Below are 17,708 nucleotides of genomic sequence, written 5' to 3'. Positions count from 1 at the left end.
GTGTAGTTCGCCTCCACGATTTCTCCTGACTTTGTGTCAGACTGGGGCCCACAATTCTTCTCCCAAGGCTCCTGCTCCCTCCTCCGCACCTCTGAGTTTGTCCTCTGGCAATCATCCGCAGACCAGCAGTCTGTCAGAAAGAGCCAATTAGCAGGTAAAGAAGTTTCTGTGATGCATTGCTGCCTCTAACCCTTCCAGCTGTAAGAAATATCTGCTCTGGCTGAGCTGTCCCACAATTGACACACCAGCTTTGCCATGGGTTTGTCATCCTTTGAAATGCTTGATGGTTCCTTGCAGAGGAGCTGATGGTGGAGCTCCCGTCTGGTTTGCTGCTGTCAGAATACTTCGAAGAGGGCATGGAGGGCCACCCTGGCTGCTGACTGCGCTTCCTACCACCAGGCCAACCACCAGCGGTATCAGCCAGACGATTCTGGCTGTGGATAGTGTCTGGCTGTCTGCCCAAGATCTGTCCCTGCACATCGACTCCTGCAAGATCCACCCCGGTTCACTAGTTCCTTTACGATAACCCATCGCATCAATCCAGTCACTTACTGTCTCCAGCTGCCACTGTCCCTGAGGATCACACCTACCTCAAGCCCATGGTCCACTTAACCCACCTGAGCCTGCACTTTCATGGTGGAAGACAGTCCAGTGTACACAGTTCATTAATTGATAGAGTCATGTCACTGTGGATGGGGTGTGCGTTACCTGGTCAACTGGGAAGAGTATGACCCGGAGGAGAGGCTTTGGTTGCTGTCCAGTATCATCTTGGACATCGCTCACCGAGGAGTTCCAGCACACCCATCTCGATCATCCTGGGCCACCAGGTGCTGGCTGTAGGAGGGTGGAGTGAGGGAGTCCAGTCAAGCCTGCGTAGGCAGGTACCTCCCAGCTTCCAACCTGCTAACAGGTATCATAATGTCCCAAGTGAGGTCTAACCAGGCTTTTAGAGAGCTGCAAGATTACCTCACAGCTCCTTAATTCAATACCCAAACCAATAAAGGACAATACCCATACACCTTCTTAACAACTGTCAATGTTCACAGCAATTTGAAGGGATCTATGGACATGGAGTCCAGGATCCCTCTGTTCCTCCGTACTGCTGGAAATCCTGCCATTATCCCTGTATTCTCCCTTCAAAAGTGAATCACTTCACATTTCTGGGTTGAACTCCATCTGCCACTTCTTAGCCCAGCTCTGCATATTTTCAATGCCGTTATAACCTACCACAACCTTCTACACTATCCACAACTCTACCAGCCTTTGTGTAATCTGCTAATTTACAATCCCATCCTTCCAATTCCTCATCCAAGTTATTTATAAAAAATCTCAAGAGCAGGGGTCCCAGAACAGCACCTCACAGAATACCACTGGTCACTGACCACCAGGCAAACAATGTTCCATTTACAACCACCCTCTGCCTTCTGTGGGTAAGCCAAATCAGAATCCACACAGCCAAGTTTTCCTGGATCCCAGGCATCCTGACTTTCTGAATCAGCCTACCATGGGAACCTTATCAAAAGCCATATAAAATTCCTATAGACCATATCCACTGCTCTACCTTCATCAATGTGCTCCGTCACACCCTCAAAGAATCCCATGCTCATAAGGCCTGACCTACTCCTCACATGGCTGACCAACCCTAATCAGACTCCGCTTCTCTCAATGCTCCTAAATCCTGTCTCAAAGAATCTTTGTCAATAACTTGCCCACCACTAAAGACTCACTGGGTTATAATTCCCAGGGTTATCCCTACTCCCTTTCTTGAACAAAGAAATAGCATCTGCACTCATGCACACAGAAGCATGGGCATAAACATTTTATCAGTCGCTTTTGTAACTAATTCATACACATCTTCCACTCCTTAGAAATACACCCCAAGATCCTCAGATTCTTGACACAGAGAGACTGCAAAGAAGATATTTTCTGAATTTAAAGATGCCAATTATTTTCCGCTCTGGAGAAAATACAAGACTGCAATGCTGGAATCTGGAGTGAAATAAAACTGCTAGAGGAACTCAGGTCAGGCAGCATCTTTAGGAGGAAATGGACAGTTGTCAAGAACCTTCATCTAGACATTGTTATATTTGGCATCTGTAAAACTAGAAGATATCAATGAGAAAAGGGCTAATATGCAAAGTAGGTAATCAACAAACACTGACTATCTGTTTGTCGATAACATACACACTAACGTAGTATCTGCCCAGAAGCTAGCTTTTATATAAAAACTGTTAGTCAAGTAGATTGTCCACATAGGACATTTTCAGCATAAAATATATAGTATTACCATTGGGATGAAATATGTGTGTTATATTGGCTTATGATCTACCTTTCAATTGATATAACAGAAGGAAGAACTTTCTCAGGAACGGACTGATGTGCCAATATTGCATAGTGAAGTTGCAGTCCCCGGGTTTCTGCAGTCTCTTGCACTTTCTGTGACCTGACAGGGTGAGCCTTTTGAAATCCAGACATTCCTTAAATATCATACAACCCACACAACTGAAAAGTGATTCATTTATTCTATTGTTGTAATAGCAGCATAGCAGCCCAGATTTTGGGCTCAGTGCCCTTAGAATTTCAGCAGCATCTTATGGTAGTGATAAACTTTGGGTAACTTCACAACTGTGTTTGAACATTGAGTCTATTCACAATTTCTGGGGTCTGCAGAAGTTAAAGATCAAGTTCTAAGATGCTGCTGCAAATCTAACAAATTGTGATTATTAAAACATCATTTGGACTTTTTAAAACTGCTACAAACTATTGGAAATGCGGATGGGGTGGGGTGGGGATTGCTTGATAAATGAAAATCTTCTAACAAATGGGCCACTTCATGTCCAATTGCCTACAGGACAGAAGAGCACCAGTACAGGTGACCTTTGGTGGAAGAGGCTGGAGGCAGTTGCCATGAGCTGCTACCTCCAGAATTTGTCCAAGACAAAAATTAGACATTTTTTTTAAATCAAAGAATTGCTGATGGTGAAAATCTGAACTAAACACAGAACGTGCAGGAAATACTCAGCAAGGCAGGCAGCTTCTGTTGTGAAAGAAAGAGGGCCAACATCTCAGGCCCTAACATTTTATTAAAGATGGGAAAAGGCAGAAATCAAACATATCTTAAGTTTCAGAGCAGAAGGGGAGGAAGAGGTGAAGACATAAACTAAATATGGAGAGGGGATGATGTAAAGGGCTTCTCATCCAGTCTCCAAGGGTGACCCTAAGTTTCACGTTGCCCATCACTTTATTTCTCCATAATGATCTCGTTGACATTGTTCCAATTATGCTCACACAAGATCAAGGACCAACACCAGATCTTGCCATGTGACATAATACAACCTTTACAACTCAATGTTAAGTTCAACAATTTCAGTCATTTGAGTTTGCTTCAAATCTGGCCATTTATGACTAATGCAACATTAATTATTTCTTTCTCCAGCTGACCGGCTGAGTATTTTCAATATGCTGCTTTTATTTGTTTTTCTTCATCTGCAGTGTTTTTCTTCAGTTGAATTTCATTTGCAACACTTCCCCTCCATCTTTTCTCCATTTTCATTCATCTTCCTCTGTGACAGGGGGTCTCAACCTTTTTCATGCAATGGACCAATACCATTAAGCAAGGAGTCCTTGGTGCCGGGTTGGGTATCCCTACTCTATGACTACATCACCACCAACTTATCTCCACTGACAACTTGTTAGACTCCACCCTATCAGACATTCCTTTCCTTCCCTTCATCCCTTCTCCACAACCTGGGGGATCTCACTGAAACCCTTCAAATGTTGAAAGGCCTAGACGGAGTAGATGCAGAAAGGATGTTTCCCATAGTGGGAGAGTCTACGACAAGAGGGCACAGCCTCAGAATAGAGGGGCATCCATTCAAAACAGAGATGCGGAGAAATTTCTTGAGCCAGAAGGTGGTGAATTTATTTGTTGCTACGTGCAGCTGTGGAGGCCAGGCCGTTGGGTATATTTAAAGCAGAGATTGATAGGTTCCTGATTGGACACGGCATCAAAGGTTATGGCGAGAAAGCTGGGAAACGGGGGTTGAGGAGGAAAAAAAAAAGGGATCAGCCATGATCGAATGGCGGAGCAGACTCGATGGGCCAAATGGCCTAATTCTGCTCCTATGTCTTATGGTCTTAACCTCAAATATCTACCTTCTAATTGTGTGGGGAAAATCATATCAAAGCGCAGAGGGTTTCCAGCATTCTCTGATGTTGTATTTTACACTCAGCATTAGAACAATTGGATTGACAGCCGGATTATGCATTATTTTCAAGACCAATCAGTCATACAAAGAATTAAAATACCAATTGAAGTTAAACCCCTTTAAAATTGTAAGCAATTCCTCCAACCTGTCCAAGCTTATCAAGATTCTTCAAAATTCAGCAATAATTACAGAAACAAGCCAAAGAAAAGATAAGCACAATTCCCATGGTTACAAACCAGCTGTAAACAGCAAGCAGGAAATTTTATTAGCTTCTCCTCTAAAACCATCAATAAATTTGAAGCAATCTCCCAATCCCAGTTACATGAAACTTAAATACTGTGTGAATTCCAATACAAAAAGAATATTCTGGAAGCCAGTTTGCTATTGTCTCAAATGTGTGGTGTATAGATAAAGCAGTTATGAATACATTACACAGGTCTTTTGGCCTCTTTTCTGAAAGAGTTCTCGAATCAACACAATCATCCCAATCTCTCTTTGTAATATTGACAATAGTTCATTTAATATTTATTTAGTGTTTATTTTAATTTTTAGTTGGAAGCTATTTTTGCTTCCACCACCATTTTAGGCAATGGATTTCAGGTTTTATCATATTAAAAATAATCTTCTGCCAATCAGCGTAAATCTGTTCATTGAATGGCTGCCACCTATTGGAAATTTCCCTCAACTTTGATGTTCCAAGAGGAACAACGCCAGCTTCTCTGGAATAGCAACAATCACTTCCTGGGGAAAGGTCTGGGAATACAAGACGTCTACATTTGTTATACCTTGCAATTTATTCAATATTAGAGTAAACACATTTTGAATATGTTGTCAATGTCTTTTATGGAGCAGTTCACAACCTTGATGTAAATTCACAGATGAATAAAAATGATTAAGAGAATCCAGGAGATGAAGTTTGAATGGGCTAACCCTATATTTAATTATCCAGTACAGAAATGTCACGCTAGATTTCTACCAGCACTAAGTATGAATGCATCATCACGTGGCATTGGCATTCAACTCCAATTCTACTGAAACAAACAGATGTGCAAATGTACTTGGACACAATATTAAATAACTTGCCTCACCACAGGGAAGTTACACTTCTTTTATGTAGTACTTAACATCCTGCCGATATAACAATACAATTTATCAATAAATAGACATTTCCAGAGCAAAAATATAAAACATATACAGTACAACAAATATTACAGACATTTCATATTGTTCACAGTACAACCACCTTCCATTCTCTCACAATTCTTTCTATGCACTTTCACAAGGGGTTTGAAGTTTTAATTACACTTGGCTCTCAAACCTGGTACATTGAGTGTTTTATTTTAAGTTCATGAAAGAGTTTGGCCACCCCCTGTGCTACCCAGAGCAAGGGATACCTTATTAATCTTCTATACAAATGTTGCTTGATCTTTCTAAGCTTTGGGACATCGGACGTCATGAAAGGTGCAAGTGTTTTTGTTTATTGATCCATTGTAATTGATGTTATTCAGCCACCATTCAGTCACAATCGAGACTCAATGAACTTCATAAATTTTAGGCGTCATCATTGGGAGCCAGTCTTGGCTTGTATGGAATTGGAAATTCCATTCTAGAAACCTGCACACATCTTTCAGATGGAATATTAACTATGGCCCCAAGATCTCTCTCAGGTCAATATAAAACTTCCCATAGCACTACTACAAAGAAGAACAATGGAGTTCCTGAGCAAGTTTCAGGGTCCTGGGCAACACGGATCCTTCACTTTGCACTAAAATGAACTGTTTTGCTTTTTTCCCTAATTGTATTCTTTCTTGTAAACATAAGTTAAACATAAGTTATGTACAATTTTGTTTTACTGTGAATGCTGTTTATATGATGCAATGTTTAATGGTTCCAATTAATATCAGAGAATGTATATGGTATACAACCTGAAATTCTTGCTCTGCACAGACATTCATGAAACAGAAGAAAACCCCCCAAAGAATGAATGACAGGAAAATGTTAGCAAGTCTCCCCCCCCATGCACAAGCAGCAGCAAAAGCTTCAGCCCACCCCCACCTGCCTCAGCAAAAGCTTCAGCCCCCCACCGGCCTCAGCAAAAGCTTCAGCCCCCCAGCACCCTCAGTGAAAGCAGCAGCCCCCCCATCTGCCTCAGTGAAAGTGTCAAACCCCCACCACATCAGCAATAGCAAAGCCCCCAAAGACACGATGATTTAGAGAATACACTGCAGTGCTGCCGCAAGTAAGTTTTCGTTGCGCCTGTGCACACGTGTACTTTCTCAAATGACAGTCAACTCAACTTTGACGTTACTACAGTCAACATCACAGAACTGTTTGTGGAAAGTCACTGTCCTGCAATATAAAAGCCATAGCTACTTCGGGACAAGGGAGCTACAATGTAAATGCAAGTCTTTCTTTATTAGCATAACTGTACAGAGCTATTCAGCAATAACCACTAGGGCACCTATATTTGGAAATACCGTCTCCATCCACACACCAAGTTACCAGTGCATGTGCATTATCTTGCTGTTGACCTTGTGCAATAACTTGACACAACCTAATTTCCATGACATTGCTAATGTTAGTCTTGCACTATTGACACCTCAGGGTGGGTCACTAGGCAATGACAGAGCCAAATGCATTGAGACACTTCTAGATTACTGGGAACTCTGAAAAGTGGCACACTTGATGCTTCTCCATTAACTGCCAGGAGTGAGATTGGATAGTCTCCTGCATATATTACAAATGCAATGACCTAAAGAGTTCAGCACTGTCTACACAGAGAAGAGCTATCTGTGAGACTGATAGCTAATGAAACATGCAGCTCTTAAATCAATGGTACAATGGGTACAAACCATCCAAAGGAAACAGTGGGGAGACTCATCAACTGTACTCTGATTACACAGTCGAACAACACAAATTCTCTCTCTGAGAAGGGTGACAGGAGCAAAATCATGGGAACATCTTTACTCCAAGCTCCCATCCAAATCACTCAGTACACTGACTTAAGAACCTATATTTAGTGTCGATTTCCGCTACCGGAGTGTGCATGGTATAGCCTGTGATGCACTATTAAAGTCTGCAATTAACAAAATATAGCGGCCAGTTGTACACAACAGGCTCCCAAAGGCAGCGATGTGACAATGATCAGGCGCTGACGTTGTTTTATGGATAAATATTTGAAATAGTGCTTTTGGGATATTTTATGACCACCTGAGAGACAGACGAGACCTCAGTTGAATCAAAGGATCACATTTTTTTATGAGCACAGTTTCCACACATTGGAGCATCTCCTTAGGGTATCAGCCTAAATGTTTGTTCTCAAGCCTGCAACATGGCAACTGAGCCACCAGGGTCTGCCTCAGAAGTGCAGGCCTTACCCAGCCAGTGCAGCATGCACCGCCACTTGCTCATCATCTTTAGGTGAAAGTCTTAAAATGAATTGCCTAACATCCTCATTGGCGCAGTACCTGTACCCTATGGGTTTTAGGGGTTAAATCACAGGGTGCATTATTATCTTCTCAGGGAAACCAGTAGACCCAGTATCTGGGGTGCAAACATCTTTATCCTTCATCACCTTTGTCCTGCAGTTTCTTTGAGGCTATTTTGAATAGCAGCTCTGCGATAATACAGACTGTGTTTCCAGCCATCAGCTGCCTCAAACATCTACTGAAGCTGCAACGAGCAGATGCTTCATATAAATAGGAGGGGTTGACATCAGCACACTGCAGTGCTGATTACAAGATTGCGGTCGACAGCTAGTCAGTGACATAGATGCAAGATAAATACAGTGTATGTCAGAACTAGAAGAGCTGTGTTAGTTAAAGCTTTTTTTCACATACTGTATAATTACATAAAATTTGTAGCATAGAAACAGGATCTCCAACTCAACAAGCCTTTGTTGGAGGTTATGCTCCACATAAGCATCCTCACAACCTCATTAATTTTTAACATGCTGCCAATGAACTGGTCACCTGTACTTTGAAAGGTTGCTTGCAACTCATAAATACTGAGCTCTCTTCAAAGATAAGCAATTGGCTTCAATTGAGCAATTATTTGCATCTGGTACGGTTTGTAATCCAAACTTCCCAAATATATAGTCCAGTGTTTGATTTCAAAGATACTGTGGTTGCATTTTTAATTTTGAATATTTTGTTAAGAGAGTGTCAACAGCAAACCGTTTGCTCCTCCAGCAAAGGTGATCCCATAAATAAACTTCCCTGGTTGCTAATTTTTAACCTATCATATTTTAAAAATATTGTGCATTCCCCAACTTCAGACAATTCCAAAGTGATTTGCAATTAATTGATTTGACTATTGAAAGTTTTCATGGAACTTAATGAGTATGATACTGGGAGAACAGCTACCCTTTTTACCCAACAATCCAATATTTGAATAGCAAATTATCTGTAGTGATTTTATACAGAATGTGCTTGAGGTTGTGGATTAGCCCAGGCAGTTCTTGACTCTATATAAAGTCTGATCTGTTAAACTCAGTTCAGCTGTATAGATTACTATCCTCTGTGCAGTTACTGGCTTGCAGAACCAACTCCTGAATAAGTCATTTACTTGGATTAGGATTCACTGAGGAGGCAAGGCTAGAATTGAAAAGTTGAGAGAGTTTATGAAAATGTAAAGAAGGAGAAGAAAAGCAAAAACTAAACAAAAGCTGCAAGAGAGAACATCTGCCTTCAAGCACTACCATCTTCAATATTGGCCAACAACTTGAAACACACACAGTAAAACATACAAAACATTTTTTTCCAAGAACAAATTCTGTAAACACAATTGTGTTCACGGTACCAGTACTTCCCTTCAATGCCAATATACCACCTAATGGTAAAAGTTAGCATGTAATGGTGTTTCATTCTATAAATAATTTAAGAACAACTTTTAAAATAATGAAGACATTGGACCAGCTCCTGCCATCCAAGTAAGAGTGAACATTATAGACACACCACATACTATTTCAAGCAAGCATTTGTAGAGGCAAACTTTAAAAAAAACTTTTGCATGTGCATAGGATCACAGGGCACTAAACTATGATAGGCAACATTCAATATTTAAATACAACTCCCGGCAAGATCAATAGCAACATGGTGAAAGAGAGAATTCACTTTTTAAAAAATCTTACGTTTATAAGAGATGCATTTTATTCCAGATCATTGGACTTGCTGGTTTTAAACTGCTAATGACATGAGCCTAGCTGGGTTTCCTGTGATCCATGAACCTGATGACAGCCCTATTGTGCCAGCACCAGAAATACTCACAAGGCTAAAATTGATATAGTTAAGGTGGTGTGAATTTCATCTTGCATCAGGCTAACTCACAGATCTAATATTGAAAGTAGTCATTGAATTTAAGATGTCACCAACCCAGCTATAATTGAATCAAGTAGTGAATTAAGTGACTCTGGAAAAGCAAAATACATAGCGACCTCGAACACACTGGATAGAACGAAGACGGCAAGGTAATTCTCTCTTTCAATCACAGCTGTAGCAACACCGCTCTGAATGACTGGAATTGACCTTACACATTCTGTTTACCACCTTGACAGGATGATTACTGGAAGCCCATGCTTCTTTGCTCTCGAGGTAATGGCGAGCTGTGTGCCTTCAAACACTGCAAGTACTTTATAGTGAAGGTACTTCACAATGCTGTCGCATTGAAAGTTTTAGAATTTAGACCCAGTAGTGATAAAGGAATTATATTTCCAAGTTGACATGGTAGATGATTTGAAAGGGGGCCTGCACGCTATGGTGTTTTGATGTACTTCCTACCATTGCCCTTTCAATCATATAGGTCACTGATTCATGAGACACTGTCACGGTCCCCAAACACGTAGGATAGTACAGACTACAGCCACGTTGTAGTGGTGGGCTAGGGAGCAAGGGTTCGTTACGGTCAGGCTGCTGCCTTGTTCATCTTGCCTTGCTGTGGATGGCGTCAAGGTTCTTGAGTGCTAACGGTGATGCAGACAAGTGAAACATTTTCAAACACAAACCTGACTTGTGTCTTATAGATCGCTGGGAAAATGTTGGACAGCCAGGAGGCAAGTCACCAGCTTCAGGATATCCATTCTCTGACCTACTCAGAGTGAGGCGTTTACCTTCAAGTTTCTTTACAGGGAAGAAATAGGGCTGAACTGAATACGTCATAGCAAACGGCATCCGTGGAACTCGCTTTGTCACCAGGCTAGTTTTTGCAAATCAGAAATCTGTTTACATCCAAAAATGATATTTTATTAAACCAAAAATAATTGACTTGTTGAAGACTATTCTGTTGGGAGTTCAGTTTATGATGCATTGTTGATATTTTCTGAAGGCTTTGCATTTTATACTTGAAGATTCTAAAGGCATAGGATCCGTGGCTTTTATCAAAGATGCCCCAGCATAGGAAGTGATCTTTTGTCTTCCTTGCCAGAATCAGGAAGGATAACCTTTTTAAACTCTCCGCGCTGTCCTCTCTACGTCACGCGCCTGCGCAGTCTCGTCCTTCTTGCACCCGAATAAGTTTTTTTAAAAAACTGCCTTCCTTCAGAATTCAGCTCCCACGCCGCTCTGCTTGTCCCGATCCAAAAGACCGTGTCAGGGATCTGGAGCTGCAGCTTGATGACCTACTGCTTATTAGGGAAAGTGAAGAGATGATAGACGGGGGCTACAGGGAGGTAGTCATCCCTAGGCTACAGGGGTCAGAAAACTGGGTGACTGTCAGGAGAGAGAAGGAAAATTCCCGGATAGTGGAGAGCACCCCTGTGGCTGTCCCCCTCAGCGACAAGTATCTTGTTCTGGATGTTGTTGAGGGGGATGACCTGACAGGGGATGCCCACAGTGACCGGGTCTCTGGCATTGAGCCTGGCACTGCTGTGCAGGAGGGAAGGAGGGAGAAGAGGAATGCGGTAGTCATTGGGGATTCCATAGTCAGGGGAACAGACAGGAGATTCTGCGAGCCTGATAGAGATACGCGCATGGTGTGTTGCCTCCCTGGTGCCAGGGTACAGGATGTCTCGAATCAGGTCCAGAATATTCCGAAAGGAGAGGGCGAGCAGCCAGTTGTCTTGGTACATGCTGGTAGCAATGACATAGATAGGATGAGGGAGGAGGTCCTGAAGAGAGATTTCCGGGAGTTAGGAAGGAAGCTGAGAAGCAGGACCTCCAGGGTAGTAATCTCAGGATTGCTACCTGTGCCACATGCTAGTGAGGGCAAGAATAGGTAGGATCAGGCAGATGAATGCATGGCTGAGAGACTGGTGCAGGGGGCAGGGCTTCAGATTCTTGGATCATTGGGATCTCTTCCGGGGGAAGTATGACCTGTTCAAAATGGACAAGTTACACCTGAACCCGAAGGGGACCAACATCCTGGCGGGAAGGTTTAATAGAGCTGTTAGGGAGGGTTTAAACTAATCTGGCAGGGGGATGGAAACCAGAATGATAGAGTGGAGGAAGGGGAAAACAGAAATAAATCTAAGATAGTGAGCAGTAAAGATGTCAGGAAAGACAGGCAGGTGATAGGGCAAATTTGTAGCCATTGGGATGATTTGCAGTGCAATCAAAGCAAAAAGTACCAAATACTGGTATTAAGGTGTTATACTTAAATGCATGCAGCATAAGGAATAATGTGGATGGTCTTGTCGTACAGCTATAGATTGGCAGGTATGATATTGTGGCCATCACTGAGACCTGGTTAAAGGATGCATGTCTCTGGGAGCTGAACATCCAAGGATACACGGTGTATCGGAAGGATAGGAAGGTAGGCAGAGGGGGTGGCGTGGCTTTATTGGTAAGAAATGATATCAAATCATTTAAAGAGGTGACATAGGATCGGAAGGTGCAGAATCTTTATGGGTTGAGCTAAGAAATAGCAGGGGTAAAAGGACCCTGATGGCAGTTATTTATAGGCCTCCAAACAGCTACAGGGATGTGGACTACAAATTACAACAGGAAATAGAAAAGGCTTGTCAGAAGGACAGTGTTATGATAATTGTGGGGGAATTTAACATGCGAGTAGATTGGGAAAATCAGTTCGGCACTGGATCTCAAGAGAGAGAATTTGTAGAATGTCTGCAAGATTGCTTTTTAGAACAGCTTGTTGTTGAGCCCACTAGGGGATCGGCTGTACTGGATTGGGTATTGTGTAATGAACCGGAGGTGATTAGAGAGATAGAGGTGAAGGAACCCTTAGGAGGCAGTGATCATAACATGATTGAGTTCACTGTGAAATTTGAAAAAGAGAAGCCAAAATCCGATGTGGCTGAGAGACTGGTGCAGGGGGCAGGGCTTCAGATTCCTGGATCATTGGAATCTCTTTTGGGGGAAGTATGACCTGTTCAAAATGGACAGGTTACACAGGTATTTCAGTGGAGTAAAGGAAATTATAGTGGCATGAGAGAGGAACTGGCCAAAGTTGACTGGAAAGGGACACTGGCGGGAAGGACGGCAGAGCAGCAGTGGCTGGAGTTTATGCGGGAAGTGAGAAGGTGCAAGACAGGTATATTCCAAAAATGAAGAAATTTTCGAATGGAAAAAGGATGCAACTGTGGTTGACAAGAGAAGTCAAAGCCAAAGTTAAAGCAAATGAGAGGGCATACAAGGAAGCAAAAATTAATGGGAAGACAGAGGATTGGGAAGTTTTTAAAACCTTACAAAAGGAAACTAAGAAGGTCATTAAGAGGGAAAAGATTAACTATGAAAGGAAGCTAGCAAATAATATCAAAGAGGATACTAAAAGCTTTTTCAGTTATATAAAGAGTAAAAGACAGGTGAGAGTAGATATAGGACCAATAGAAAATGATACTGGAGAAATTGTAATGGGAGATAAGGAGATGGCGGAGGAACTGAACGAGTATTTTGCATCAGTCTTCACTGAGGAAGACATCAGCAGTATACCGGACACTCAAGGGTGGCAGGGAAGAGAAGTGTGCACAGTCACAATTACCACAGAGGAAGTACTCAGGAAGCTGAATAGATAAATCTCCCGGACCAGATGGAATGCACCCTCATGTTCTGAAGGAAGTAGCTGTGGAGATTGCAGAGGCATTAGCGATGATCTTTCAAAAGTCGATATATTCTGGCATGGTTCCGGAGGACTAGAAGATTGCAAATGTCACTCCGCTACTTAAGAAAGGGGCAAGGAAGCAAAAAGGAAATTACAGACCTGTTAGCTTGACGTCGGTGGTTGGGAAGTTGTTAGAGTCGATTGTCAAGGATGAGGTTACATAGTACCTGGAGGCATATGACAAGATAGGCAGAACTCAGCATGGTTTCCTTAAAAGAAAATCCTGCCTGACAAACCTATTACAATTTTTTGAAGAAATTACAAGTAGGCTAGACAAGGGAGATGCAGTGGAGGTTGTATATTTGGATTTTCAGAAGGCCTTTGACAAGGTGCCACACATGAGGCTGCTTAACAAGATAAAAGCCCATGGAATCACAGGAAAGTTACATACATGGATAGGGTGTTGGCTGATTGGCAGGAAGCAGAGAGTGGGAATAAAGGGATCCCATTCTGGTTGGCTGCTGGTTACCAGTGGTGATCCACAGGGTTCCACTTTGGGGCCACTTCTTTTTACATTGTACATCAACGATTTGGATTATGGAATAGATGGCTTTGTGGCTAAGTTTGCTGATGATACAAAGATAGGTGGAGGGGCTGGTAGTGCTGAGGAAACAGAGAGTCTGCAGAGAGACTTGGATAGATTGGAAGAATGGGCAAAGAAGTGGCAAATGAAATACAATGTTGGAAAGTGTATGGTTATGCACTTTGGCAGAAGAAATAAATGGGCAGACTATTATTTAAATGGGGAGGGAATTCAAAGTTCTGAGATGCAACGGGACTTGGGAGTCCTCGTGCAGGATACCCTTAAGGTTAACCTCCAGGTTGAGTCAGTAGTGAAGAAAGCGAATGCAATGTTGGCATTCATTTCTAGAGGAATAGAGTATAGGAGCAGGGATGTGATGTTAAGGCGCTGGTGAGACCTCACTAGGAGTACTGTGGGCAGTTTTGGTCTCCTTATTTAAGAAAGGATGTGCTGACATTGGAGAGGGTACAGAGAAGATTCACTAGATGTGAAGAATTTTTTTTGCCAGAAGTTGGTGAATCTACGGAATTTGTTGCCACGGGCGGCAGCGGAGGCCAAGTCATTGGATGTATTTAAGGCAGAGATTGATAGGTATCTGAGTAGCCAGGGCATCAAAGGTTATGGTGAGAAGGCGGGGGAGTGGGACTAAATGGGAGAATGGGTCAGCTTATGATAAAATGGCGGCGCAGACTCAATGGGCTGAATGGCCGACCTCTGCTCCTTTGTCTTATGGTCTTACGGTCTCTGCTTAGTGATATCTAATGCAGGGACTTCCAACTGGGGAAATAAATTTATCCAATCTAGATTAAATCTAATAACCATATAAACCATATAATCCATTTCAATTGCCATAATTATGTGGGCACATCTGGAGTACTGCTGAGATTACTACTTGAACTTAAAATACTGAAAATCTCAGTGAGTCAAGCAGCATCTGTGGAGGCAAAAGATGCAAGTCGACGTTAAGGAGTTGCATCAGGACCATTTTGAAGAAGGTTTCCTCCTCTCTGCAATGGGATATCCACAAGTCTCTCTTCCTCTGTGGTCTCTGCTCTTCTCTGCTCCAGGACAACATCTTCATCTTTATACTACTTGAATTTACTGTGTGCAGCTGCAAGTACTTATCCAAAAAGAGAGGAATTTCAAAGGTTAGAACTTAGCTTGAAAGCAGATATATTTTGCTTTACAGTCATAAGCAGGATTTTAGAATCAGAAGAAGCAGAAAGCTGAAGCAAACAGACATCCTTTTTTCCACAGAGTCTCTTCAACATATAGAATGAAAAATCTGCGAAGATTAGGAATAGGAAGCACAAAGATGATGCATTCTTGGCATTTGAAGGTAGATTGGGAGACTGTAGTCATACATATAGGACTTTCGAATCGGGGGGGAATTAGTTATTATAGTAAGAATTGCTGCTTGATTGAAACAAATTTTACAAAAGCACAAAATACCTCTATGAACAAGTTCACCTGAGCTAATCTACACACTGGCACATCCACTTTTCTGCCATTGCGGCTTGACTCACACAATAATATGCAATTCTCTCAACAGCAGCACCTCACAATATTGTTTGATGAATCTTTAACTGTTCTTTTCCACTTTAGTTGATTGACATATAATACTACTGTCATTCATCAGACAAAGTTAACTGGTGCTGCTTCTAAACTGCAGCAGAGGCTGTGTTAGGCCACTGGACTGCACGACACAATATCCCATGGTACCATTCATGTCCACAGTTGATGCATTAACACTGAGCTTCTGATTTGGTATGCCTTTAGTCATTTTAAACCACTGCATTAAAATCCAGTCCATACACTTAATACAGATCTTCATTCTGATCCATTACAACTAGAGTAAATCTTATTTCAACCAGATTAGATACCTTTTAACTGTGTTTCACTGCATCAGATCAACACTGTGCACAAAGCCGCAAAAGAACTCATTATTTAAGCTCAGTCCTCTTATTCGTTACACACTTTGTCAACTACAGGGCAACAGAATATTGAATAACACACTTTTGGGCCACACGACGTAGAGAAGTATAGGATGATTCTTCCTTTCCCACAAGACAATCTTGCTTTATGTGTTACAAGTCAGTGCCTCTGCAAATGGGCCAAGAAGGTTTTTATTAAAGATGCACCTTATCCAAATCAGGTACGTTGTAAATGGTTTAATGTTTTCTATAAACGTGTAATTCTGGTGAGGCAAGATGTAGGGCATATATGTGTTCTCACCTTGTTCCTGTATCCAAACCTCATATGTCACCTCTTTTACCTTCAGGTACTTCAGATTCCAAGGTACTTGCCAGGAAACAGACAACTTTGCTTCACTGGCACTCTGGACAGAGGCTTGACATATGGAATCTCGCACTTTCCCAGGATATATTATACTTCTTGCTTTAACCTTCCCGAGAGGAGGTTTAGATTTCACTGACTGGTGAATTGCAGTCATCACAGATGTGATATCTACATGGGTATCTTGATAAATACGGAATAGCCATTCAGGATTTCGGCAGCACAGGTGGCGAGGGACTTCTTTGCTCTTTACAATGCGCTCTTGTTCAACTCTATCAAGGTGAGCAATTCCACCCTGTTCCCAGGGTCTGTCAGGATGGGTAACAGTATTCTCTTCCTTTGTGTTCTGCCAAGCAACATACTGTAGGTCCATGTTCAGGAGAGATGCCAGAGTATTATAGGGCGTGTAATGCTCTGGGTTCACGGCATAAGGAAAAAGTTCAACAACCACAGCACCCCTAGGCAGAAACATTGCCATCACCAGTTGGGATCCATGCATGCTGACCAACATGGAGGCACCACTAATCAGTCTGACGAGGTCCCCGAAGGAATACGCGTCCAGAGACACCGCAATAGTCTTCATCTGAAACTCCTGTGCTAGTGCTAGGATCAACTCTGCTTCATTCAAGATCAACCTGTTAACTGTGCGACTGAACAGTACAATGTACTCTTCACCACTGGAGCTTGTAGTAATGTTTAACTTTTCCACAATGAAGTGTGTGAATTGCCTGATTTCATTTCCAGATACCAATATATTTGCTTTTGGTCCCTGAGGCTGGATGAAGCCGTACTGGTACCAAGTTGTCATTTTTGACAACCCAACATAAGATTTTGTAAAGCAAAGCAAACTCCCAAGACTCTTCAATTGTTCCCTCAGAAGAGGTTGTTTGTTACTAAATAATTTGTAGAGCTCAAAGTGCAACCCTTCATTCCACCCTTCCATAAAGACCAAGCGCGAATCTTCATTCAAGTCCTGAAACTGCAGCATTGTGTAGTAGATCGGGAGCAGATCATCATGGAAGATGTGCATGAGGTTATCCGGATTGAACCGATTCATAATCAGTGCAACGTCTGGCACAAAGACTGGCTTCTGCATGAACTTGAGAGCTGCGACAGGCAATTCCACAAAATTGAAGTACTGGGCAGTGTGATCTTCCACAGAGGACAGGTCTAGAAGAGCAGGCTGGAATCGCCGCGAGCCCAGGTTCGGCAGCAGTATGGAGGCGTTGCCGTGGAAGAAGACAAACTCTTCAGCCTCTGTAGAGTAGCAGAGGGACTCGATCCGACAGATCCGCTCAGTATGCATTCTCCCGGTGCAAACCATTCTGGTGCCATTTTCCATAAGAGCCTGCAGGGCTGCGTGGTAGTCAATCTTAACTTGGGACAGCTCTTGGGTTTGCTGGGATAGCAACAATTCTTCTTCCAGTGAAGTGACCTGCTCCCACAACTTGACATACTTCCATAGCACTGCCGCCAGGATGGACACAAGAAGAGCGTTGACAATAATTGCTATGCTCATTCTGCGGTTTGATTTAGACATGTAGAGCTAAGTGCATATCACAGCAAGCTGATGGCAAAGAGACCCCTCTCAAGGCAGCGTGAAGACCCTTGAAAAGACAACATTGTTAGAT

The 17,708-nt window shown here is 42.4% G+C and overlaps 1 protein-coding gene across 2 annotated transcripts in view; it reads right to left on the bottom strand.

The window, feature by feature from the left end:
• Window positions 1-17,708, bottom strand: part of pomgnt2 (protein O-linked mannose N-acetylglucosaminyltransferase 2 (beta 1,4-)) — a 63,883-nt gene that overhangs the window by 20,713 nt on the left and 25,462 nt on the right. Inside the window, exon 6 of one of the 2 annotated variants that reach the window (XM_072260989.1) lies at window positions 16,018-17,684. In XM_072260989.1, the coding sequence (XP_072117090.1) occupies window positions 16,018-17,617 (1,600 nt within the window). In that variant the 5' untranslated portion in view covers window positions 17,618-17,684. Of the gene's footprint in view, window positions 1-6,349; window positions 17,685-17,708 lie in introns of those variants that run through there. The other variant, XM_072260980.1, reaches the window with a different exon arrangement.

The sequence above is a fragment of the Mobula birostris genome, chromosome 1 (genome assembly GCF_030028105.1).
Source record: "Mobula birostris isolate sMobBir1 chromosome 1, sMobBir1.hap1, whole genome shotgun sequence".
NCBI classification, from domain to species: Eukaryota; Metazoa; Chordata; class Chondrichthyes; order Myliobatiformes; family Myliobatidae; genus Mobula; species Mobula birostris.
The sequence above is the reverse complement of the archived record's forward strand: the minus strand, read 5'-3'. Positions and strand labels throughout refer to the sequence as shown.